A 20,426-nucleotide genomic window follows, 5' to 3' on the forward strand; every position below is an offset into this window, starting at 1 on the left:
TCCAAGGACTCCAGGCTGCTTGCTGGGGAGAGCTCCACCCCGGGGGACTCAGGCTGTTCTCCCTCTCCCTCGGCCTGATATTCCTCCTCCCTGTCTGCCTGGGCCTCCTCCTCCTGTTCCTCCTCCTCCCCCTCTGAGCATGGAGCCGGCAGAGGTTCAGCCGTTCCCTGAGGAGCCTCAGACGGAATCACAACAGGGCGGAGGAAGAAAGGACTTTTTTTGGGGGGGGGGTCTAAATTTTTTAAAAATTTTCTCTCAACAAACAATACAGTGTGCCATCTAATTTTACATGAATAAAATGCGGTATTTTGTTAGTAATTAATATCAATCATCAAAAAAGTTGCAAATGTTTTTTTTCCTAAAGTTGTCATCCAGGTACATACTTTCCTTTTAATTAAATTCCCTCCTTAATGTTCCTTCAAAAAGTACACCAATTATATTTCTAACGTATTAACCATTATGACAAAGTGCTTCCTTCTTTCTTTATACATTTTTCTATAAACCAAAAAAACCTTGTATACCCAATCAGATGTTAACAAAAGAAAATTAAAAACAAAACATAAACTTTTGTGAATTTCAGACTTCCGCCCCACTCTAAATAGTACGTTCCCATTTTGTTTTTTACTTTAAAATAAGGTATGTGCAGTGTGCATAGGGATTTGTTCATAGTTTTTTTTAATAGTCTGGCCCTCCAACAGTTTGAGGGACCGTGAACTGGCCCCCTGTGTAAAAGGTTTGGGGACCCCTGCCTTAGGAGATCAAAATAATGATGTTAGTCCATCATGTTCAAAGAGGACCTTGACATCCAATAGATTGTGGGCTGTACACGATGTGTCCGCAGGTGACTGGTAAGGCCTATATGGGCACAAAACATATTGGACAGACATGTGTGGGCACCACTGTCGCAGTATTTGCAGAGTGCTCGCTTCTCTTCTGCTATGAATGTTCTTCTGGCCTCAGATGTCTGGCAGCCTTGGTGGATCAGCATGCGCTGAAAAAGAATATAGTGACAGGAAAGCCCTGTTTTATGAACTCTGCTCCTTTCACTGAAGGGAAGTTAAAACCAAATCCAACTTTTTAAATTAGCCTTCCTGTATAAGAACAATATGAAATGCACATTATATTCAGTAATAAACACTATAGAGACTGAAATTTGATTTTACATGCAAAATCTTTTTGGGGTACTTACAGTTTTAGCATTTCTTTCACTTTTAGTAATAATGTTTTTCTTAACTTACTTTCAATAACAGTTTTTTCTCATCGAAAATAAGATAAAGAGAAATCTTTTTTAAAATATTTCGGCAGATATAATATTTCGGCAGATTCCTGAATACAAAGTGTGAATTTGAAGAGTCCTTTCTGTCTTTTAACTCTTTAAATGTTTATGTATTTCTTACCCAACATATCCTTCTGGGATATATATATTAAAGTAAATTGAGAAATATTATAAAGACAAATCCTTTTTGTGGATATCTCTTATTTACTGATAAAATTATATTTACTTATAAAGAAATGTAGCATAAAAATCTAAAAATGCCAACATTTTCTCAGAATGCAGTAATAGTAGTTGATCAAACATATATACTAAGGAAGGCTACGGAAGGAATAAACTCGGCATGTCAATTATTCAAATTATATATTTGTTTCGAAGATCAAATATAGTGTCAACAAAAACATTGTATTAGTGTGACTTAATAAATACTCAGAAACTTAATTTATAGTTACTCAACATACTTTATAGTTATTCAGTTTATACAAGCACTAAATTATATGTTTTTTTATATAATATATAATATATAATATATAATATGGAAATATATCTCAAAAAATAAAAATAAATGATTTTGCAAAAAAGTATAATTGGATAACATGATTTACTGATTTTCAGATCTTGATTTTAAACCAGGTCTTTTCCTTTTAAACTTGGAATTCTGACTTCTGGTTTTGCTAGTATGTTGACCCCTTGTCGTGGAGGAAAGAAACCAAGAAGTGGTTGGAAAAAAATCAGAATTACTTTTATCTTCCTGGTTTATTTAATAAATCATGATTAAGCATTATGAGAAAAAAAAACAATCAATATGCTCTAATCTGAATAGATCAGTATCCCATTATCCCAGGGGTATCAATCTGGATTTCTTTGATGGCTGGATCAGCATTGTAGTTGTCCTCCAAGGGCTGGCTGGAGGTGGGAGGGAAACATGATGGATGGCAGACGGGATGGACATCTCCTGCAGCATTCTGCCAGCCAAAACAGGGAGCAGGGCCCTCCACGCAGCTCCCACACTCCATTTTCAGCCTGGATGGCCTCCTCAAACATGCTGCAGGCCAAAACAGTGTGCAGGAGGGGGGAGTGCCCCATTTTCACTAGAGAGGCACTGCAGGCCAGTCCTTTGCTATTTCCAGGCGGCCCAGAGAACAAATCTAAGCATCCCACAGACCGGATCCAGGCTAGGGTCCTTGAGTTTGATATTACTACATTATCTAATATTTATTTGTTTGTTTGTTTGTTTGTTTGTTTGTTTGTTTGTTTACTTACTTACTTACTTACTTACTTACTTACTTACTTACTTACTTACTTACTTATTTATTGGACTTGTATGCCACCACTCTCCGTGGATGCAATATCCCAGGCAAATAAATGAAATAACTGAATCGGGGTTTCTTCATGCAAAACATGGACTATTATGATCAAATTATGCCCCCTCTATTTTCTAGTACATCATCATCTTATGTCACTTTGAAGTCTGTTTCTATTCATCTAAACATCTTTTCTTTTCATACTAGTATCCCAATGCACAACCATCAGCTCGAGGGTCAGATCCAGCCCAAAGTACAGTGTGGGAAGAAGAAAGGTTTTTTTGTCTCCACCATTCTCCTTTGGTGATAATTTGACCACGTCCAAATATACTCCTGGCATAACCAAGCACAGGTTCCTTGACATTATGGCCCATGGCTCTCAAATCATCTGCTATGTTTTGAGGGATGCCGTCTTCCAAGAACACCTGCCACGCATCTAATGATTAAAAGATTTTATTCAAGATTTTATCTGCAGATTTGAAATACCAAACAAATTATTTTACAAATACCACCTGACCCCAAAGCTACAATACTATTTTAAGCACTTAAGCATGATCCCACAAAAAGGAGAAAGGAGTCTGAACTGAAAACATTTTTAAAGCAACTCCTTTAAAATGATTGAATGACAGCTGTAACTCTGTAGCTAAGAAGCAATCATCCTGCATACAAGGTATCACTTCTGGAGGCACAAGATAAAAGTTTCCCTGTCCAGTAATTTCTAACTCTAGGGAGCACTACTCATCTTCGTTTTTTGGCAGAAATAGGCAGCATTGTTTGAAGGCATTTTCCATGATCATGTGACCAGCATGGCTATACAGCAAAGGAGTACATAACAGTTGCCTTCCCACAAAAGTGGTTCCTATTAATCTACTTACATTTGCATGCATTTCAACTGATAGGTGGACAGAAGCCCTCGTTCTATATAGTTTCTTTATATAATGTTAATTGGCAATTTTGTACACAATCTGTGGCTACACACAGCTACACACGACCAGACTTTTTGTTTATTTATTTATTGGATTTATATGCCGCCCCCCTCCGAGGACTTTTTAAACACATTGAATGTAGCTCCTATAATTCTGAACTGTAATGTTTGATGCAGCATCAGGAAAACATGATAAAATATATCAACATAATTAAATTCACTGCATTTAATTCATTAAACTGGATATATATGTTCAATTCTGAGACCTGTTTGGGTATAATGATTACCAGGATTAAAAAACCAGGATACCATCAATTCTGATCCCACTTTAGGCACAAAGCCACTTACTCGCTCTCAGCCCTAATGAGAAGGCAATGGCAAACGAGTCTGCGGAGAGGGGCGGCATGCAAATCCAATAAATAATAATAAATAATAATAAAACGACTTCTGAAAATCTTGTGTCCAGATCAAGGGTGTCAAACTCCTTTTAATTGAGAGCCACATCAGGGTTGTGTTTGACTGTGGGAGGGCCAGGGGATGTGGCCAGTTTGATGTCACTTGCGTTGGGGATGTATATGGTGGCCCTAGCTCTCTGCCACCAAAAGCAGGCTCCCGAGCTCCATTTTCATTTGCAACGGCTTCCTGCAACCCTCTGCCAGTGAAAACAGAGCTTAGGAGGGCCATAGGTGGCCCTCCCAAGTTTTGTTTTTGCTACCAGAGGCACCACAGGCCGATCCTTTGGTGTTTCCAGGGCAGCCCCACAGACCAAATCTAAGCACCCTGCAGGCCGTATCTGGCCATGGGTCTTGAGTTTGACACCCTTAGTCCAGACAGTTGCCGGGAGTCAAGACTAATTTAAAAGAAAGAACACACACACACACACACAACTTCTTTTAAATAGTTTTTGTTGTGACACTAGCCACACAACTGCACAACTACACTGGATGTATGAAGCTTTAAAGAACAGGTTTTATTTTATGTATCTCCTTTCCTCATTTTTTATGCACATATTCTCCATATTAACCTACCCAGGCTTCATGCTCTGGGGAATCCTGAGCATGATACCATGGTCTTTCGAGACTGAAGGATGCCAATGCAATTGGTGTAGAAATATATCCATAGCACACTGTGAAATGGGGTGGAATTATGGACAGAAAGGCTAATTTTATCCCTGTATGAACAAACCCGCAAAGTGGGATAGGTTGAGAGAGAGTTACAGATCCAAAATTACTCAGTGAGTTTCAATGGCCAGGTGGGATAACCCTAATCCAAGCACAACATTTAACTGCTGCACTGAACATGTATATGACCTTCTTTCCTGTTCACTTTTACTCCTTATGCTTCAGTCAAGCAGATGAATAGAGCTAGAGGAATGCTGAACTTATACTTTAGGAACTTTCCACTAATCATGTAATTTATCAACAGAGATCTTTGCCCAGGTTGGTTCGGAATAAGCCGTTAGGGGAAAAAAAACATGCTTTCAAGCAGCCTTCACAAACCTACCATCAACAAAGGATCAAAAAAGTCAACATCTCCAAGGGCACCAGGAAGAAAGGCTGCTTTAACAGACAATCCTGTGCAATTAGCTATTAATGCCTGCCCAAAGGACTATTGAAACCAGTAAACCTTCTTAGTAAACCTTGTCTTATTTTGCCATCAAGAAATAGGTCAAAGTAGATGATTTAACTGAGTACCCTTCAACTAAGATAAATACAAACCCTAAGTTCTGTGACAACTTAAAATTATGTTCCTATATATTGTAAATACAGAAAAATAAATGAACATATACATAGACGAAGAGAGGGAGGTGTGCTGAAACCAACTTGTTATGGCTCATAAGAGGTAATTGGTAAATTGTTTGAAAAATTGTTAGCCAGTTAATACAGAGTTAAGCTACTATGCCAATGTGCTGACAATCTGTTCAATGGCTCAGTGGTTCAGCACGGTGATGCCAGTGGAGCCACCTAAGCTAGTTCTTATAAATTTACCAGCACATTACTATGTATATATACACATAGAGACATATACATAATGTGGGCTTATTAAATTTATATCCTATTGTGTCTTCAGGATGGATTTCTCTTTTTTGGCTATAGTCAAGTAGAACCCAGACATATTTTGGAAGTGGTTTGCCATTGACTCCTTCCTAGGGCTGAGAGAGAGTGATTGGCCCAAAGTCCTGGAGCTGGCTTTAATAATAACAATAGAGTTGGAAGGGACCTTGGGGGGTCTTCTATTCCCACGCCCTGCTAAATAGTTATCCAACATCTTCTTAAAAACTTCCAGTGCTTTAAAGTAATAGTTTTTAGACTTGCTGACATGACATGTTTTGTCAATCTTCTGCATAGTCCTCTAAAAGTCTCTTAAATAAGTCTCATTCACAGTGGTCATCCATTCCATAAAAACTGTTTGACAAAAATGTATTTTTCTCTCTTCTTTTCCTAAGGTTTTCTTTAAAACTTCCAATGTTGAAGAATTCACAACTTCTAGAGGCAAGCTGTTCCTCTGATTAATTGTTCGAACTGTCAGGAATTTTCTCCTTGGTTCTAAGTTGCTCCTCTCCTTGATTAGTTTCCACCCATTGCTTCTTGTGCTACACTCAGGAGCTACTCTCAGGACCTCTGAGATATTGGAACACTGCTAATGTCTCATTTATTTATTTATTTATCTATCTATCTATCTATCTATCTATCTATCTATCTATCTATCTATCTATCTATCTATTTATTTATTTAATTTGTATGCCACCCCTCTCCGGAGACTTCTTTTTATTAAACTAGACATATCTAGTTCTTGCAACCATTGTTCATATGTTTTAGCCTCCAGTCCCCTAATCACCTTTGTGGCTCTTCTCTATACTCTTTCTAGAGTCTCAACATCCTTTTTACACCGTAGTGACCAAAACTGAATACAGTATTCTAAGTATGGCCTTACGAAGGCATTATATAATGGTATTAACACTTCATGCTTTGTCCTAAAGTAGGTTTAGAACTCATGATCTCATCGTTTCTAGCCTGAGAACGTAACCCGTTCACCAATTTAGAAGTAGCATAAAGAGACTAAAATACTTTAGCAGAAGGAAATCTATTTGAGAGTGGGTGGAGTGGGCAACAGAAATTACAGGTTTCCATTTGCCATTTCTTGCAAGCCTGTTTTTCTATGAGAGCTACATCGACTGCAGTCATTCTCCCAAGAGCATCGGCAAAACAAAACCAGGCAAATGAAATAAACTGAGAGGAAAAACAAAGTAATAAAAAGAAACCAAATGCAACATAGAGCATGAAATACTATAGTACTGATTTCAGCATACAGCAAACTGTATGGGTTTTATTTCATTGCTACTGGGAGAAAATGAATCCATCACTGAATTTAATTATAGTAGAATACTTACTGCTATCCAAATTTGAGCTATTAAATCTTAATCAGCAGGATTTTCTTGGCAACTATGATACCGTGTCAATATAATGAGGGTCTGATTTCTTTCTGCTTATTCAGTTAGAGGGAGCATAAATTCCATTTTACAGTCTTACCTTTTTTGCTGTATTCTATATAAAAACGAGGTGCATCCAAAGCCTCTTGGGGATTCTTTCCAAATTCAAACATATTTAGTAGTACCTATAGGAACATATAGAAGGGAATGCAAACCTGGATTATTATGAGGGAATAATTCATTCATGAAATACCAAGCATCTAAACAATATTGTTGCATACAAATATATTTTTTCTTTATATTTTGGCTATGTTCACAAAATCACTATCAAGAAAATTTAATGCTTACCATAAGATGCACCTTTTTCCTCCCTAAAAGAGGCTGATAATTTGTGTGTGTCTTATACTCTGAATGTAGCTCCCCGCTCCCAACCCTAACTAGCTACAAACAATCTTCCCAGCTCTTACCTTTCAGGCTCTTTCATTGTTTCTCTCTGGGAAGAATGTTTTCCAAGCCCTAACTCTTTGCAGGGTTTTTTTCATTACTCTAACTTTCTCCAAATAAGTTTCTTTCCAGCCCTAACCAGGTGCCAATGATATGCCCAGCTCTTACCAGCTTGCAAGCTCTTTCATTGTTACTCTCTGGGAAGAATGTTTTCCAAGCCCTAAGTCTTTGCAGCTATTTTCCCCCATTGCTTTACTTGCTCTGAATGTTTCTTTCCAAGTGCTAATGATGTTCCCAGCTCTTACTGGCTTGAAAGCTCTTTCATTGTTACTCTCTCCGAATAAAGTTTTTTTAAAGCCCTAACCAGGGGATAAAATAATGTGCTGAAGCTGACCAGACTAAGGATGCTAGCCAGATGAATAACTGGTAAGCAGATTCTTTCGCCTATTTTCCTCCCCAAAAACTAAGGGGCGTATTATACTCCGGTGCATTTTATACTCTGAAAAATACGATATTTCACACATACTATATGCTGCCTAAACATTAGATCTGGTGAAATATAGACTGAATGCTCATCTGATTTTATTTTTTTATATACTTTTAATTAAAAAATAAATTAAAAAACGGTATGTTACAAGATAGAATCCCAAACTCAAACAAACAAACAAACAAACATCAAACAAACAAACAAACAAACACTCATTTCATAAAAGTCTCTGGTTATGATTATTAATCAAATGAAAAGAATAAGCAGCTACAACTTTTTTTTTAAGCATACCTGCTTTCCAATGAAAAAAGGTAAGATGGAAATGGGAGTGGAGTTAAAATAAACCATCCTGGAGAAGTTATAATGGTGAGAAGCGGTTACCACCCATGCACCGATTTTGCTGTCTTGTGCCTGACCTTGACTTCATAGGAGTAATTTTGTGAGAATGGCCATGACATTTCCCCCAAATTTGCCAAAAAACCAAATGCATTACACACAGGCAACTAATACATTACACACAGGAGGGACAGATACAGTACTTACTTGTACCTGACCTTGTGGTTGCATAAATCCTCCCATAACTCCAAAGCAGCACAGAAGTTCTCCAGTATTGGCTGCAGTGGCCAGAGCTGGTATAATTGTATGATAGGGCCGCTTCTGAGGGCCCAAGCAGTTTGGATGATCATGCTGTAGTGAAAAACCAGCTCCTCTGTTCTAGAGATAAATCAGTGCACTAATAGTCATAGACAGGTAAAGCAATCCATGGAGTTGAATCCTAGTTATCTACAGTATTGCTAGAAGAGAACATTTGGAATTCAACATTGAACTGTGGGAATCTTGGCATGATTCATAGCTCCTGGAAAAGTGAGCTTTTGATAAACCATCACAGACTGTGCTAATTTAGATTAACACAAACACCGAGCAGAGCCTTTATAGTACTGATAAACTCCTCCGCCTTAAGAAAGATGTATAGCTTTGCCTCTCTGGATTTTGAGCTTAGAATGTGAATTTGTATCATAAAGTATTCACTGTACATGATCTTGCAGCCCTGCTTTTATTGTTGTCATTTATATTCTGTGTCAGTAAGAAGAAAGGATTTATTTGTTTGAAGATCAAAGCCTTGGGAAAAGATTTGTGGATTTGCATTAGTTGGACCAGAACAGTTTGGGTAATGAAACATCTACAAGAAAACAACCAAGCTCAGAGGGCACCAAATACTCCACAGTTCAACCTTGACCTATAAATATTCTCTTATTATTGATACAGGTAATAATAAAAAAAAACAGCAAAACTGCAGAAAGGAGCAGCCCATTGGCCAATAATAATAAAAATATTTGTATAAAATCGACATCATTAAAACGAAGATGAAAACAATCCTAATTACATGAGCTTTATACAATCTGTGATTTGAACACAGTTTTTGAAAAGATTTCAGTAGGTACGAGAAATTTTAAACAGAGAAAGAAAGCTTTAAATGGAGAAGGAATTCTTGTACATACAGATGTGTTTCGCAGGGTAGCCAAGTAGCTTTCGGTTTTTTAAAAAAGATACAAGAATTTGAAATGGCTACACTTGGATTAGGAACAATCTCAAGCCAATCCTGATACGAATTAGCAACACACTACACTGAAAAGATAATGCTAAAACAATATTTCATCAAATACATATTCCTTATGCTAAAAAATACTTTCTTACTTGCAAAGTAAATCCACAGCCATCTGGCACCAGCCCTGCACCAAATCCTTTATACAGGCTGTTAGTGAAAGAGCAGGCATTGCCTTCAGCATCCACCACGCCAAAATAAACGGTGTCGTTGCCCACCAAGAAGGGATTTCCATGACTATATTGATCAGTGGCTCTGGTGAGAGGAAAGAAAGCAGAAAACTTAAAATGCTGATATTGTTTGTAATATTTACTACAAGTGATGAGGGTTGATATTTGGTTGCAGCAATATTTCTCAATTTACTTATTTGAGGAAATGGTTTATTTTATTTATTTATTTTATTTATTTATTCAATTTTTTATGCCGCCTTTCTCTTTCTCTTCTGCCCAACTAGATGATATACATCACTTCCTCATACATTTCCTTTATAGTTTTCCTATAAAACTATGCCTGGGGGGAAAAAACTTTGTATTTGATATATTAATCAATACAGAAGTATCATGGGTATACAGGTTGTTCCTGCTTAATGACTATCCCATTTATTGACCATTCAAAATTACAATAGCACTTTTAAAAAGAACTTTATAACCGCATCCTCAGACTTTGGACAGTTCGCTCAGTCACAAGATCAAGTGGGTGCTTTAGACAATCACAACATCCTACAGACATAAGAATCACCAGTTGTGATCTTCACAGTCAGCTTTCAACAAATAAAGTCTATGAAGAAGTAAAATCACAATCACAAGTGACCATATCACTTAGTATCAAAATGTCAGCCCCGATTCTAGTTGTTCAGCAAGGACTATGTAGGATGATGCTGGCTATGATGATGATTAAATTAGATTAGATTAGAATGCCTTCCTTTTATTTTTCTCCAGAATAATCTTGTAAAGCTAGATAGAGCCAGAATGACTCACCCAAAATTCCCCAGTAAAGTTCAGTTTCTGAGGGTGGACCTTAACCCAACCCTGCAACTTATATAAAGAATTATTTCCCTATGAATTATTATTCTCAGGTTTTCCAAGTACAGATATTGCCAATCTATCTAAAATTAATTATGAAGCAAAATTGTTTTGAAAGCAACTCATGCAGTTTGGAGAAAAAACATCAATACCAGCATAACCAAACACATGGAACAGGTGGAAAATATTAACATAACTTACTTTAAAAGAAAGCTGGAGCCAATAATAGTTAACATAATGATATTTAGTAAGTAATTAACAAGTAGTGACACTTATAAAAGCAAAAAGGAGGACAGCGTACCTATGTAAATTGATTGAATTTGAATGGTCTCTGGCATAAGATTTAGAAAGGAGCTGTGCTGTAGGTACTGTTCCTTTTTCCATATCAGCACAAAACCAAAAACTATCAGCAAAGCTCAGCTTGAGTGCTTCAATTAAAATGTGCAAGTAATGAGTAGAATTATGGTCCAGATCTACAGAAAGAAGCCAAAATAAATTATTGTTTGCAATTCATAAAATCCTTCATATAAAGTACCTAGAAGTATAATTGTGTATATAGTACTGATGAGAAACAGTGAATTGATTCATACACTGTTTTCTACACCAGAGGATGCTCTTTCACCAGGCATTTGGTTAGTGTGTGACTAAAGATTCTTTTCTTCTTTTTTGTTCCTCTTTATGTTTTCTATCTCTGATACCTTTGTTACCTTTTGTCCTGTTTTTTTGCTTTAAAAGTATTTTTAATGATTCTGTAAACCATCCAGAGTTGTTGGAGCTAACGTCGCATAGACACTCAAAATATTACACGGGGCAAAACCCAAACTCAGAACAATCTACATACATATACCCGTGAAAATCTACGAAAACAAATGTATATATATATATACATACATACACACATAGTAAAATAAATGATGAAAGTTATAGAGGAGATACTCATAGTAAAATATATCTAAGAAAGAATAGAAAAGAAGATATAGTAATACAGTGATCCCCCGATCATTGCGAGGGTTCCGTTCCAGGACCCCCCGCAATGAGCGGGTTTTCGCGAAGTAGCGCTGCGGAAGTAAAAACACCATCTGTGCATGCGCAGATGGTGTTTTTACTTCCCAGCAGCGAGGAGCTGAAGATTGGGGTTTCCCCGCCGCCCACGCAAACTTCCTAACTGAGTCCCGAAGTTCGCCTTTGACTTCGGGACTCAGTTGGTAAACCGCGCAGCTGTTTTAAAACGTCGCCGCCGGCATGTCCCGAAGCCAAACGAACCCGGGTGGCCGGGCGAGCAGCGAGCGAATGGCGGGTGGCCGGGCGAAGGGCGGGCTCGCTGCTCGCCCGGCCACCCGGGTTCGTTTGGCTTCGGGACATGCCGGCGGCGACGTTTTAAAACAGCCGCGCGGCTTCCCAACTGAGTCCCGAAGTTCGCCTTTGACTTCGGGACTGAGTTGGTAAACCGCGCGGCTGTTTTAAAACGTCGCCGCCGGCATGTCCCGAAGCCAAACGAACCCGGGTGGCCGGGCGAGCAGCGAGCGAACGGTGGGTGGCCGGGCGAAGGGCGGGCGAGCGGTGAACGGCGGGCGAACGGCAGGTGGCCGGGCGAACGGCGGGCGAGCGGCGAACGGCGGGTGGCCGGGCGAACGGCGGGCGAGCGGGTGCTGGGGGGGGAAAAGGGGGCGCATGCGCAGATGGTGTTTTTACTTCCGGGTTCAAAAATCGCCATATAGCCATTTCGCAATGATCGGGAGCGCAATACCCGGGGGATCACTGTAGAACATATCAATGAAAGAATAGAAGAAAATATATAGGAATAGAAGAAAGGTATAGGAGATGGAGGAGAGCAATAGGACAGGGGACGGAAGGCACTCTAGTGCACTTGTACTCACCCCTTACTGACCTCTTAGGAATCTGGATAGGTCAACCATAGATAATCTAAGGGTAAATTGTTGGGGGTTTGGGGATGGCACTATGGAGTCCGGTGATGATGATGAATTGGATGTGCCCCATCATCACCAGAGCATCTTTAGAAATTGTCACTAATTTTTTGAACTAGACAGAAGGGAAGATTATGGGTTTAAAAGAAGGAGTGGACCTGGGGCACACATGAAATTGAATTAATTTATGAATTTAATTTGAATTAATCACATACACTTAATATGATTAGTTTTCCGTAATCATATTAAGTGTATGTAATTAATTTAAATTAAATTTATAAATGAATTCAATTTCATGTGTGCTCCAGGCACACTCCTTCTTTTGGCCCTACTATCGTACCATTCAGTTCATGACTTTACAAAAATATTTCCCGGAGAAATCAAAACAGACTTATATAGGGGCAGTCTAGGACAAAAGTGCCATTCTTTTTCTGTCCAATCCTCTTTTAAGGTGAACCTTTATTCCTCCTTTATTGCTGATTCTCATGGATCATCCTCCATGTTACCATCCACTTGTCTTTGTACTTTGGCATTTGCTATCTAAATCTATGTGCCATCTGCTCTTCTCATTCCAGATGGCTTACAATATATGAGATAAAATGTTCATAAAATCATAAAATCAGTCCATAAAAATAATCTCTAAGAAAAACAGGATTTTCGAGATGGCACTAATTTTTATTTTTTATTTTATTTTATTCATTTGTCCAATACACAAATACATAGGAAGAAAAATAGACTTGTGATAATATAAATGAGGGTGAAAGTGAACTTAGAGGAGAGGATATAAGAAAGGAAGAGAATATATAAGATAGGAGAAAGAAAGGAAAGACAATTGGACAGGGGACGAAAGGCACACCAGTGCACTTATGTACGCCCCTTACTTTACTTTACTTTACTTTCTAAAGCCACTGATTTAAAAAACCAATACTTCAGGCTAGGGGGCCTAAGTCTATGGTTTCACAAGTATCCCTTATAGTTTTAAGAAAATTCACCAATGGCCTCACCAACATATTCTAAACAACCAACATTTTAGAACTGTAATTTATCTTATCATCCTCTGGATCATCATAATAGGTGGTTAGATTAGGATTGTGCCCTGAACATTCCTGGAGAGTTGAAAAGTATTCATTAGGTGAGCAAGACTACTTAAATTTTAATCAAGAATGATCATTGTTTTGCTTTCCTTATGGAAGTGATTTTACATATATTGCTACAATAATATTGGGATCTAAATTACAATTGAAATAATTTTACATACATGATTAGGAATTTTTATAATATAAAAACAAAACATTATTCTTTCTAAAAAGGTTTAATTGCATCCTGTATTAATTGATATGTCTATGAGCTTTTATGTTTGCATGAACAATATAGCGATTTATATAAATAAAGTTACCCTCAAATTGAGTGAATCTGGGAAACAAAATGGATATGTTAAACTTGTTAACTCGGATACATCACAGAATAAATTTGCCATTACCATTTTCTTAATTTTTCCTTCCAGTTTCCCATAATTTAAATTATTAGAGACTAATGTGATTTCTATTGCTTTAAGCTAATAGTTTTTAGACTTTCTGAAATGGAAAGTTTTGTCAATCTTTTGCATAGTCCTATAAAAGTCTCTATAGTAAGTCTCATTCACAGTGGTCATTCATTCAATATACACTATTTGACAAAAAATGTTCTTTTTCTCTTTCTTCTTTTCCTAAAGTAGAAACATCTGGCTTCCCCCCCCCCCTAGAAATAACAGATATGTAGAAATTAGAAGCTTTTACATACCTTTCACACTGAAATTTTCTAAAATATTCAGGGCTAATAAAGTTGTGATTCCTTGTCCATTTGGAGGAATTTCCCAAATATTCATGCCCTAAAAATGATGGACACTATTTAAATTTAATAAATTTAGGTTGCAGTGACCATCTATGTTTGTGGTTTGATGTAAAAACTCATTGTGAGCAATCCTATAATGCAACCAAAGTATTGGATTTCAGAAAAACAAATTTTAATGCAATGGGAGAATATTTAGATAATGAATTAAAGGGGAGGGATAAAATGGCAGGAGCGAGCATCCAGTGGACTGTATTAAAAAAGGCCATCTTAAAAGCCACTGGACTGTATGTAAGACAAATAACTAAAGGTAAAAGGAAGAAGAAACCGCTATGGTTTAGCAATGATGTAAGGGCTATAGTCAATGAAAAAAAGGCTGCCTATAGGAGGTATAAAGAGTCTGGAACTATAGCTGATAGGGAGGTGTATAAAATGAGACAGAAGGAGGCGAAACAGATAATATATGATGCTAAAGCCTCAAAAGAGGAAGAAATTGCCAAATCTGTAAAGAAGGGGGATAAAACCTTCTTCAGATATATTAATGATAAGAAGAAGAAAAACTGCGGCATGACGAAGCTTAGTACCGGGAATAATACATGCATTAATGGGAATAAGGAGATCGCTGACCATTTCAATAGCTACTTCTGTTCAGTTTTCTCAAAAGACACCTTACAAAATAATACTATAGAGGGATATAGCATTGCTTCCAACTGTACGGATTCAGCTCCAGTGATCTTAGAAGCCGATGTCTTAGAAGAACTTGAACGATTAAAGATAAATAAGGCAATGGGTCCAGATGGCATCCACCCCAGAGTTCTTAAAGAACTCAGATCTGTCATTGCTACCCCCCTGACTGATTTGTTTAACCAATCGTTGTTAACAGGAGAAGTTCCTGAGGATTGGAGAATGGCCAGTGTTGTGCCTATTCACAAGAAGGGCAGTAGAGAAGAAGCTGGTAACTACAGGCCAGTTAGCTTGACATCAGTTGTAGTTAAAATGATGGAGACTCTACTCAAAAAGAGGATAAATCAGCACCTAAAAAACAATAACTTATTGGACCCAAATCAGCATGGCTTTACTGAAGGCAAATCATGTCAGACTAATCTCATTGATTTCTTTGACTATGTCACAAAGGTGTTGGATGAAGGTGGTGCCGTGGATATTGCCTACCTGGACTTCAGCAAAGCCTTTGATACGGTTCCACATAAAGAGCTGATAGATAAATTAGTGAAGATTGGACTTAATCCCTGGATAGTTCAATGGATTTGCAGCTGGCTGAAGCGTAGACATCAGAGAGTTATTGTTAATGGCGAGTATTCTGAGCAGAGTCAGGTTACAAGCGGTGTGCCACAAGGGTCTGTTCTGGGTCCTATTCTTTTTAATATATTTGTGAGTGACATAGGGAAAGGTTTGGTAGGGAAGGTTTGCCTATTTGCCGATGACTCTAAAGTGTGCAATAGGGTTGATATTCCTGGAGGCGTCTGTAATATGGTAAATGATTTAGCTTTACTAGATAAATGGTCTAAGCAATGGAAACTGCAGTTTAATGTTTCCAAATGTAAAATAATGCACTTGGGGAAAAGGAATCCTCAATCTGAGTATTGTATTGGCAGTTCTGTGTTGGCAAATACTTCAAAAGAAAAGGATTTAGGGGTAGTGATTTCTGACAGTCTCAAAATGGGTGAACAGTGCAGTCAGGCGGTAGGGAAAGCAAGTAGGATGCTTGGCTGCATAGCTAGAGGTATAACAAGCAGGAAGAGGGAGATTATGATCCCACTATATAGAATGCTGGTGAGACCACATTTGGAATACTGTGTTCAGTTCTGGAGACCTCACCTACAAAAAGATATTGACAAAATTGAACAGGTCCAAAGACGGGCTACAAGAATGGTGGAAGGTCTTAAGCATAAAACGTATCAGGAAAGACTTAATGAACTCAATCTGTATAGTCTGGAGGACAGAAGGAAAAGGGGGGACATGATCGAAACGTTTAAATATATTAAAGGGTTAAATAAGGTCCAGGAGGGAAGTGTTTTTAATAGGAAAGTGAACACAAGAACAAGGGGACACAATCTGAAGTTAGTTGGGGGAAAGATCAAAAGCAACATGAGAAAATATTATTTTACTGAAAGAGTAGTAGATCCTTGGAACAAACTTCCAGCAGATGTGGTAGATAAATCCACAGTAACTGAATGTAAACATGCCTGGGATAAACATATATCCATCCTAAGATAAAATACAGAAAATAGTATAAGGGCAGACTAGATGGACCATGAGGTCTTTTTCTGCCGTCAGACTTCTATGTTTCTATGTTTCTATGTTTCTAATATTGACCATCACTAAATAAAGAAAAAATTATTGATTCTGTTCTAAATGAAAATCTTTACTTATTTTCAGACTAATGAAATACTATTTTAACATGTATTATTCTTTACTCTTAATAAGAAAAATATAAAAATACAATATATGATGTAAATAACATCAAATAAATGTCATTAATTTTTAAGCAACAGTGCGTGCAATTGCATAGCATGCATTTAAATTCATATGCTCATGTCAATTAAATACTTGTTAACAACAATCATCCCTAAATATTTTTCAGGTATTTTTAAAAAAGCATTCTGAATATACACGTTTCCTATATATACACAAAATGAAATGCATCTTTCTAATAGATTCTGACAACTTCTAGGAAGACAGATTTTAAAAACAGTCAAATGATTATTTTAAAACACAGAGGGTTTGGGATAAGGTACAGCTATTAGTAATACATTTTTCATTAAACTACAATTGTGTGAAACTCTTTAAAACCCATGATTATTTAATGACAAATAGATGTAATACTACACCTGGCTTTTAAAACGTACCATTTTTGGCATGATTGAAGATCCTGGTAGTTTTTACTAACAATTAGTTACCTGTATTTCCCTGAAAATAAGATTACTTTTTTTTCCATTAGGGCTTATTGTCTGGTTAAGTTGTATTTTCAGGGAAATACAGTATTAAAGGCGTCTGCCTGGCTGATGTTCTTAACTGCGGCTTATTTTGGAGGTAGGGCTTATCTTACGAACATCCTGAAAAACCATGATAGTGCTTATTTTCTGGTTGGGTCTTATTTTGGGGCAAAACATGGTACATAAACAATCCTTTTTCTTATGTGAGTTCTTTGGCATCATGGTTTCTTATACTATACTGAGTAGGCAGGCAGCTGTTACATTCTGAACTGCTAATAGGTTATTTGATATCCAAGAGCAAGAGCGGAATAATCAGATTTATACACTTGCTAAATCACTGAGAAACTGCCTTCATTTTCTTTCTGTAACATGAAGCGCTCTGAAACATTTAAACGTTGGCCACATCTCTTTTATTTGATTCAGTTCTCTAAATTATCACTTAGTTCACCTTTCATTTAACGAAGAATAACTCTATAGCAATTATCATCATTTGGGTCCTATGCTCTCTATGCTGCCCGTCTCCGAAGACTCGAGGCAGCTTACAACATATAATTAAAAACAATAAATACAATGGCAAATTGAATTAATTAACTAAATAAGTAATCCAAAATCCCTAATATTTTAAAAATTAATCCTACACATTCAGACCTCAGCCATACATAACATTTATCAGCCAGGGGGCCTAATATCTAATTGCCCCAAGCCTGGCAACATAAATGAGTCTTTTTACAGAAGACAAGGAGGGTGGGGACAGTGCGAATCTCTGGAGGGGAGCTGATTCTAGAGGGCCGGGGCCCCAGAGAAGGCTCTTCCCCTTGGCCCCGCCAAGCGACATTGACTGGTTGACAGGACCCGGAGAAGGCCAACTCTGTGAGACCCAACCGGTCGCTAAAATTCATATAGCAGAAGGCGGTCCCGCAAGTAATATGGCCCGATGCCATGTATGGCTCGATAGACCATTACCAACACTTTGAATTGTGCCTGGAAACCAATCGGCAACCAATGCAGTCTGCATACAATTAAACCATACAATTTAGTATTGTATGTGTGTATGTACGTCTTCCCCCCTGGTTCCTGCCCACCTAGCAGTTCGAAAACATGCAAATGTGAGTCCATGAATAGGTACCACTTTGGTGGGAAGGTAACAGAGCTCCATGATGTCAAGAGCATGAATACATGAGCATGGAAATGACAACAATTAAAAGCATATCACCCTGTTTTCTTTTTCTTATAGAACATCTTGCCTCCAGAGATCCAAACATCATTCCTTAATGTTTTAAAAGCAGTCAAGATCAGACTCTTCTGTAATGGATTTGTAATGGTGTGGTAAAGACCTTGGGAGATGGGTCAAATAGATGCTGTCTAGTGAACAGTCAGATAAGAGATAGCACAGCACACAGTTAAGGGTAAGAGGCTCCAAAGGAATCTTCCCTAAGCTTCCTGGCTGTAAAAGTGACAGCAGGAGAATTGTACTTTCAGACTTGCGAAATTCTATTCATGTAGCTTTACAATAAAGTAGAATTAGTTTATCTAGTTGTGTTTTCTGTCTAGTCTATCTGCTAAAGCTGACAGCATTTGAAGTTTGAAGAAGGAATCCCGATCCAGGATCTTTAATGCTTGGGAACACCCAGAACAGCATGCAGCTGTAAGGTGATTAGTGCCTTGAGAACCCTCCCTTCATCTTTTAACTAATTTTAACGGTGTTTAATCATACTTTTATTTTATTTTATTTATTTATTGTTAGAGTTGAAAGGGACCATGCAGGTCATCAAGTCCAACCCCCTGCCTGAGCAGGCATCTTAAAGCACCCCAGCCAAATGGCAGTCCAATCTCCTCTTGAAAGTGTCCAGAGTTGGGGAGTTCACAACCTCCGCAGGCAGGCTGTTCCACTGGTTGATCGCTCTGACCATCAGAAAGTTCTTCCTTACTTCTAGGTTGAATCTCTCCTTGGTCAGCTTCCAGCCGTTGTTCCTTGTCTGGCCTCTGGTGCTCTGGAGAATAGAGTGCCCCCTCCTCTCTCTGGCAACCCCTCATATACCTCTGGCCCTCCTTTTCTCTAGGCTATCCATGCCCAGTTCCTGCAATCTCTCTTCGTAAGTCTTGGTTTCAAGTTCCCTAATCATTTTGGTTGCTCTTTTCTGCACCTTCTCCAGAGTTTCAATGTCTCTTTTGAAGTGTGGTGACCAGAACTGGATGCAGTAGTCCATATGTGGTCTGAGCAGGGCTTAGTAGAGTGGTATTAATACTTCCCTAGTCTTGGAGTGTATCCCCCTGTTGATGCAGCTTAGGATTCTTCAATCCTTCTAAATGCTTAGTTTATATATTTTAATATGTTATTGCACACTGCCCAGTGTGCCTCCCTGGGAGAGATTAAATTTAAATTACCAAGTCTCCTTTAAGACAGCAATGCAAGCATACCAATATGTATTTAGCTTATAATTTCAAAGAGAGGCATAAAATTGTACCTAAACACCGGAGATAGTTTTGAGGAACACTTGGTTTATATCCCTCCATTTACATCAGCTGCAAGCAGACTCTTCACAGAAAGTTTTGAACTCCAATCTTTTATTTCTCTTTTGCAGGAAAAACAATCAAAGCTGAATTTAATTTGCAAGATCTGTATTCAGGACACGGATCTTTGCCAGAGATGTATTAATAGTGCTAAGGGGAAGAATACCAAAAGAGGTTATAGAACAAAGGCAGGAGTGAAGACCCAAGAATGACCTGGCAAAGAAAATTCCTTTTTCTTTCTAGGCTTGGCTACACGACTGGAAATAACTCCTTTGAAGTGTAGAGAAAAACAGATTGAGTCAAATATTCTTGTTTATGGAAAGTTCTAAGGTGGGAGTAATACAAAAAAGGAATCACCACACCGAACAGTCTCCTGGTCTTCACATTTTTGGTTTTAATCTACATCCAGTTTCTAAAGTTAAGTCCCATTTAACAAGCAATTTACTAAATTTTGAGTTCAATCTTTAGCAATTAATAACAAAAACACAAGTACTCCTATTTACTGATAACTGGGATAGGGAATTCTGTTATTGTTTAAAGCAATAACATGAGTCATCATATTTTTTATGATGTTACTTCAGCTTTCTTTGGCTTTACAGAGCTGCAAAGGTCATACACATGAGGACTAATCACAATATCACAACTTCATCACTATCATTACTGTGAATGTTCGTTAGACATTAGCTAACTAGCAGTAACTAAATGAGGACTATCTGTAATG

At 37.9% G+C, this 20,426-nt stretch overlaps 1 protein-coding gene across 1 annotated transcript in view; it reads right to left on the bottom strand.

Annotated features, from left to right (window-relative positions):
* Window positions 1-1,857: 1,857 nt before the first annotated feature.
* The window catches only part of LOC139168073 (glutathione hydrolase-like YwrD proenzyme), a 38,342-nt gene continuing 19,773 nt past the window's right edge, over window positions 1,858-20,426 (bottom strand). Inside the window, exons 7-12 of the mRNA XM_070753409.1 lie at window positions 14,193-14,280; window positions 10,790-10,961; window positions 9,559-9,721; window positions 8,407-8,577; window positions 7,033-7,117; window positions 1,858-3,013 (exon numbers count right to left, since the gene is read on the bottom strand). Of these exons, the coding sequence (XP_070609510.1) occupies window positions 2,781-3,013; window positions 7,033-7,117; window positions 8,407-8,577; window positions 9,559-9,721; window positions 10,790-10,961; window positions 14,193-14,280 (912 nt within the window). The 3' untranslated portion in view covers window positions 1,858-2,780. The remainder of the gene's footprint in view (window positions 3,014-7,032; window positions 7,118-8,406; window positions 8,578-9,558; window positions 9,722-10,789; window positions 10,962-14,192; window positions 14,281-20,426) is intronic.

The sequence above is a fragment of the Erythrolamprus reginae genome, chromosome 5, assembly GCF_031021105.1.
Source record: "Erythrolamprus reginae isolate rEryReg1 chromosome 5, rEryReg1.hap1, whole genome shotgun sequence".
NCBI classification, from domain to species: domain Eukaryota; kingdom Metazoa; phylum Chordata; class Lepidosauria; order Squamata; family Dipsadidae; genus Erythrolamprus; species Erythrolamprus reginae.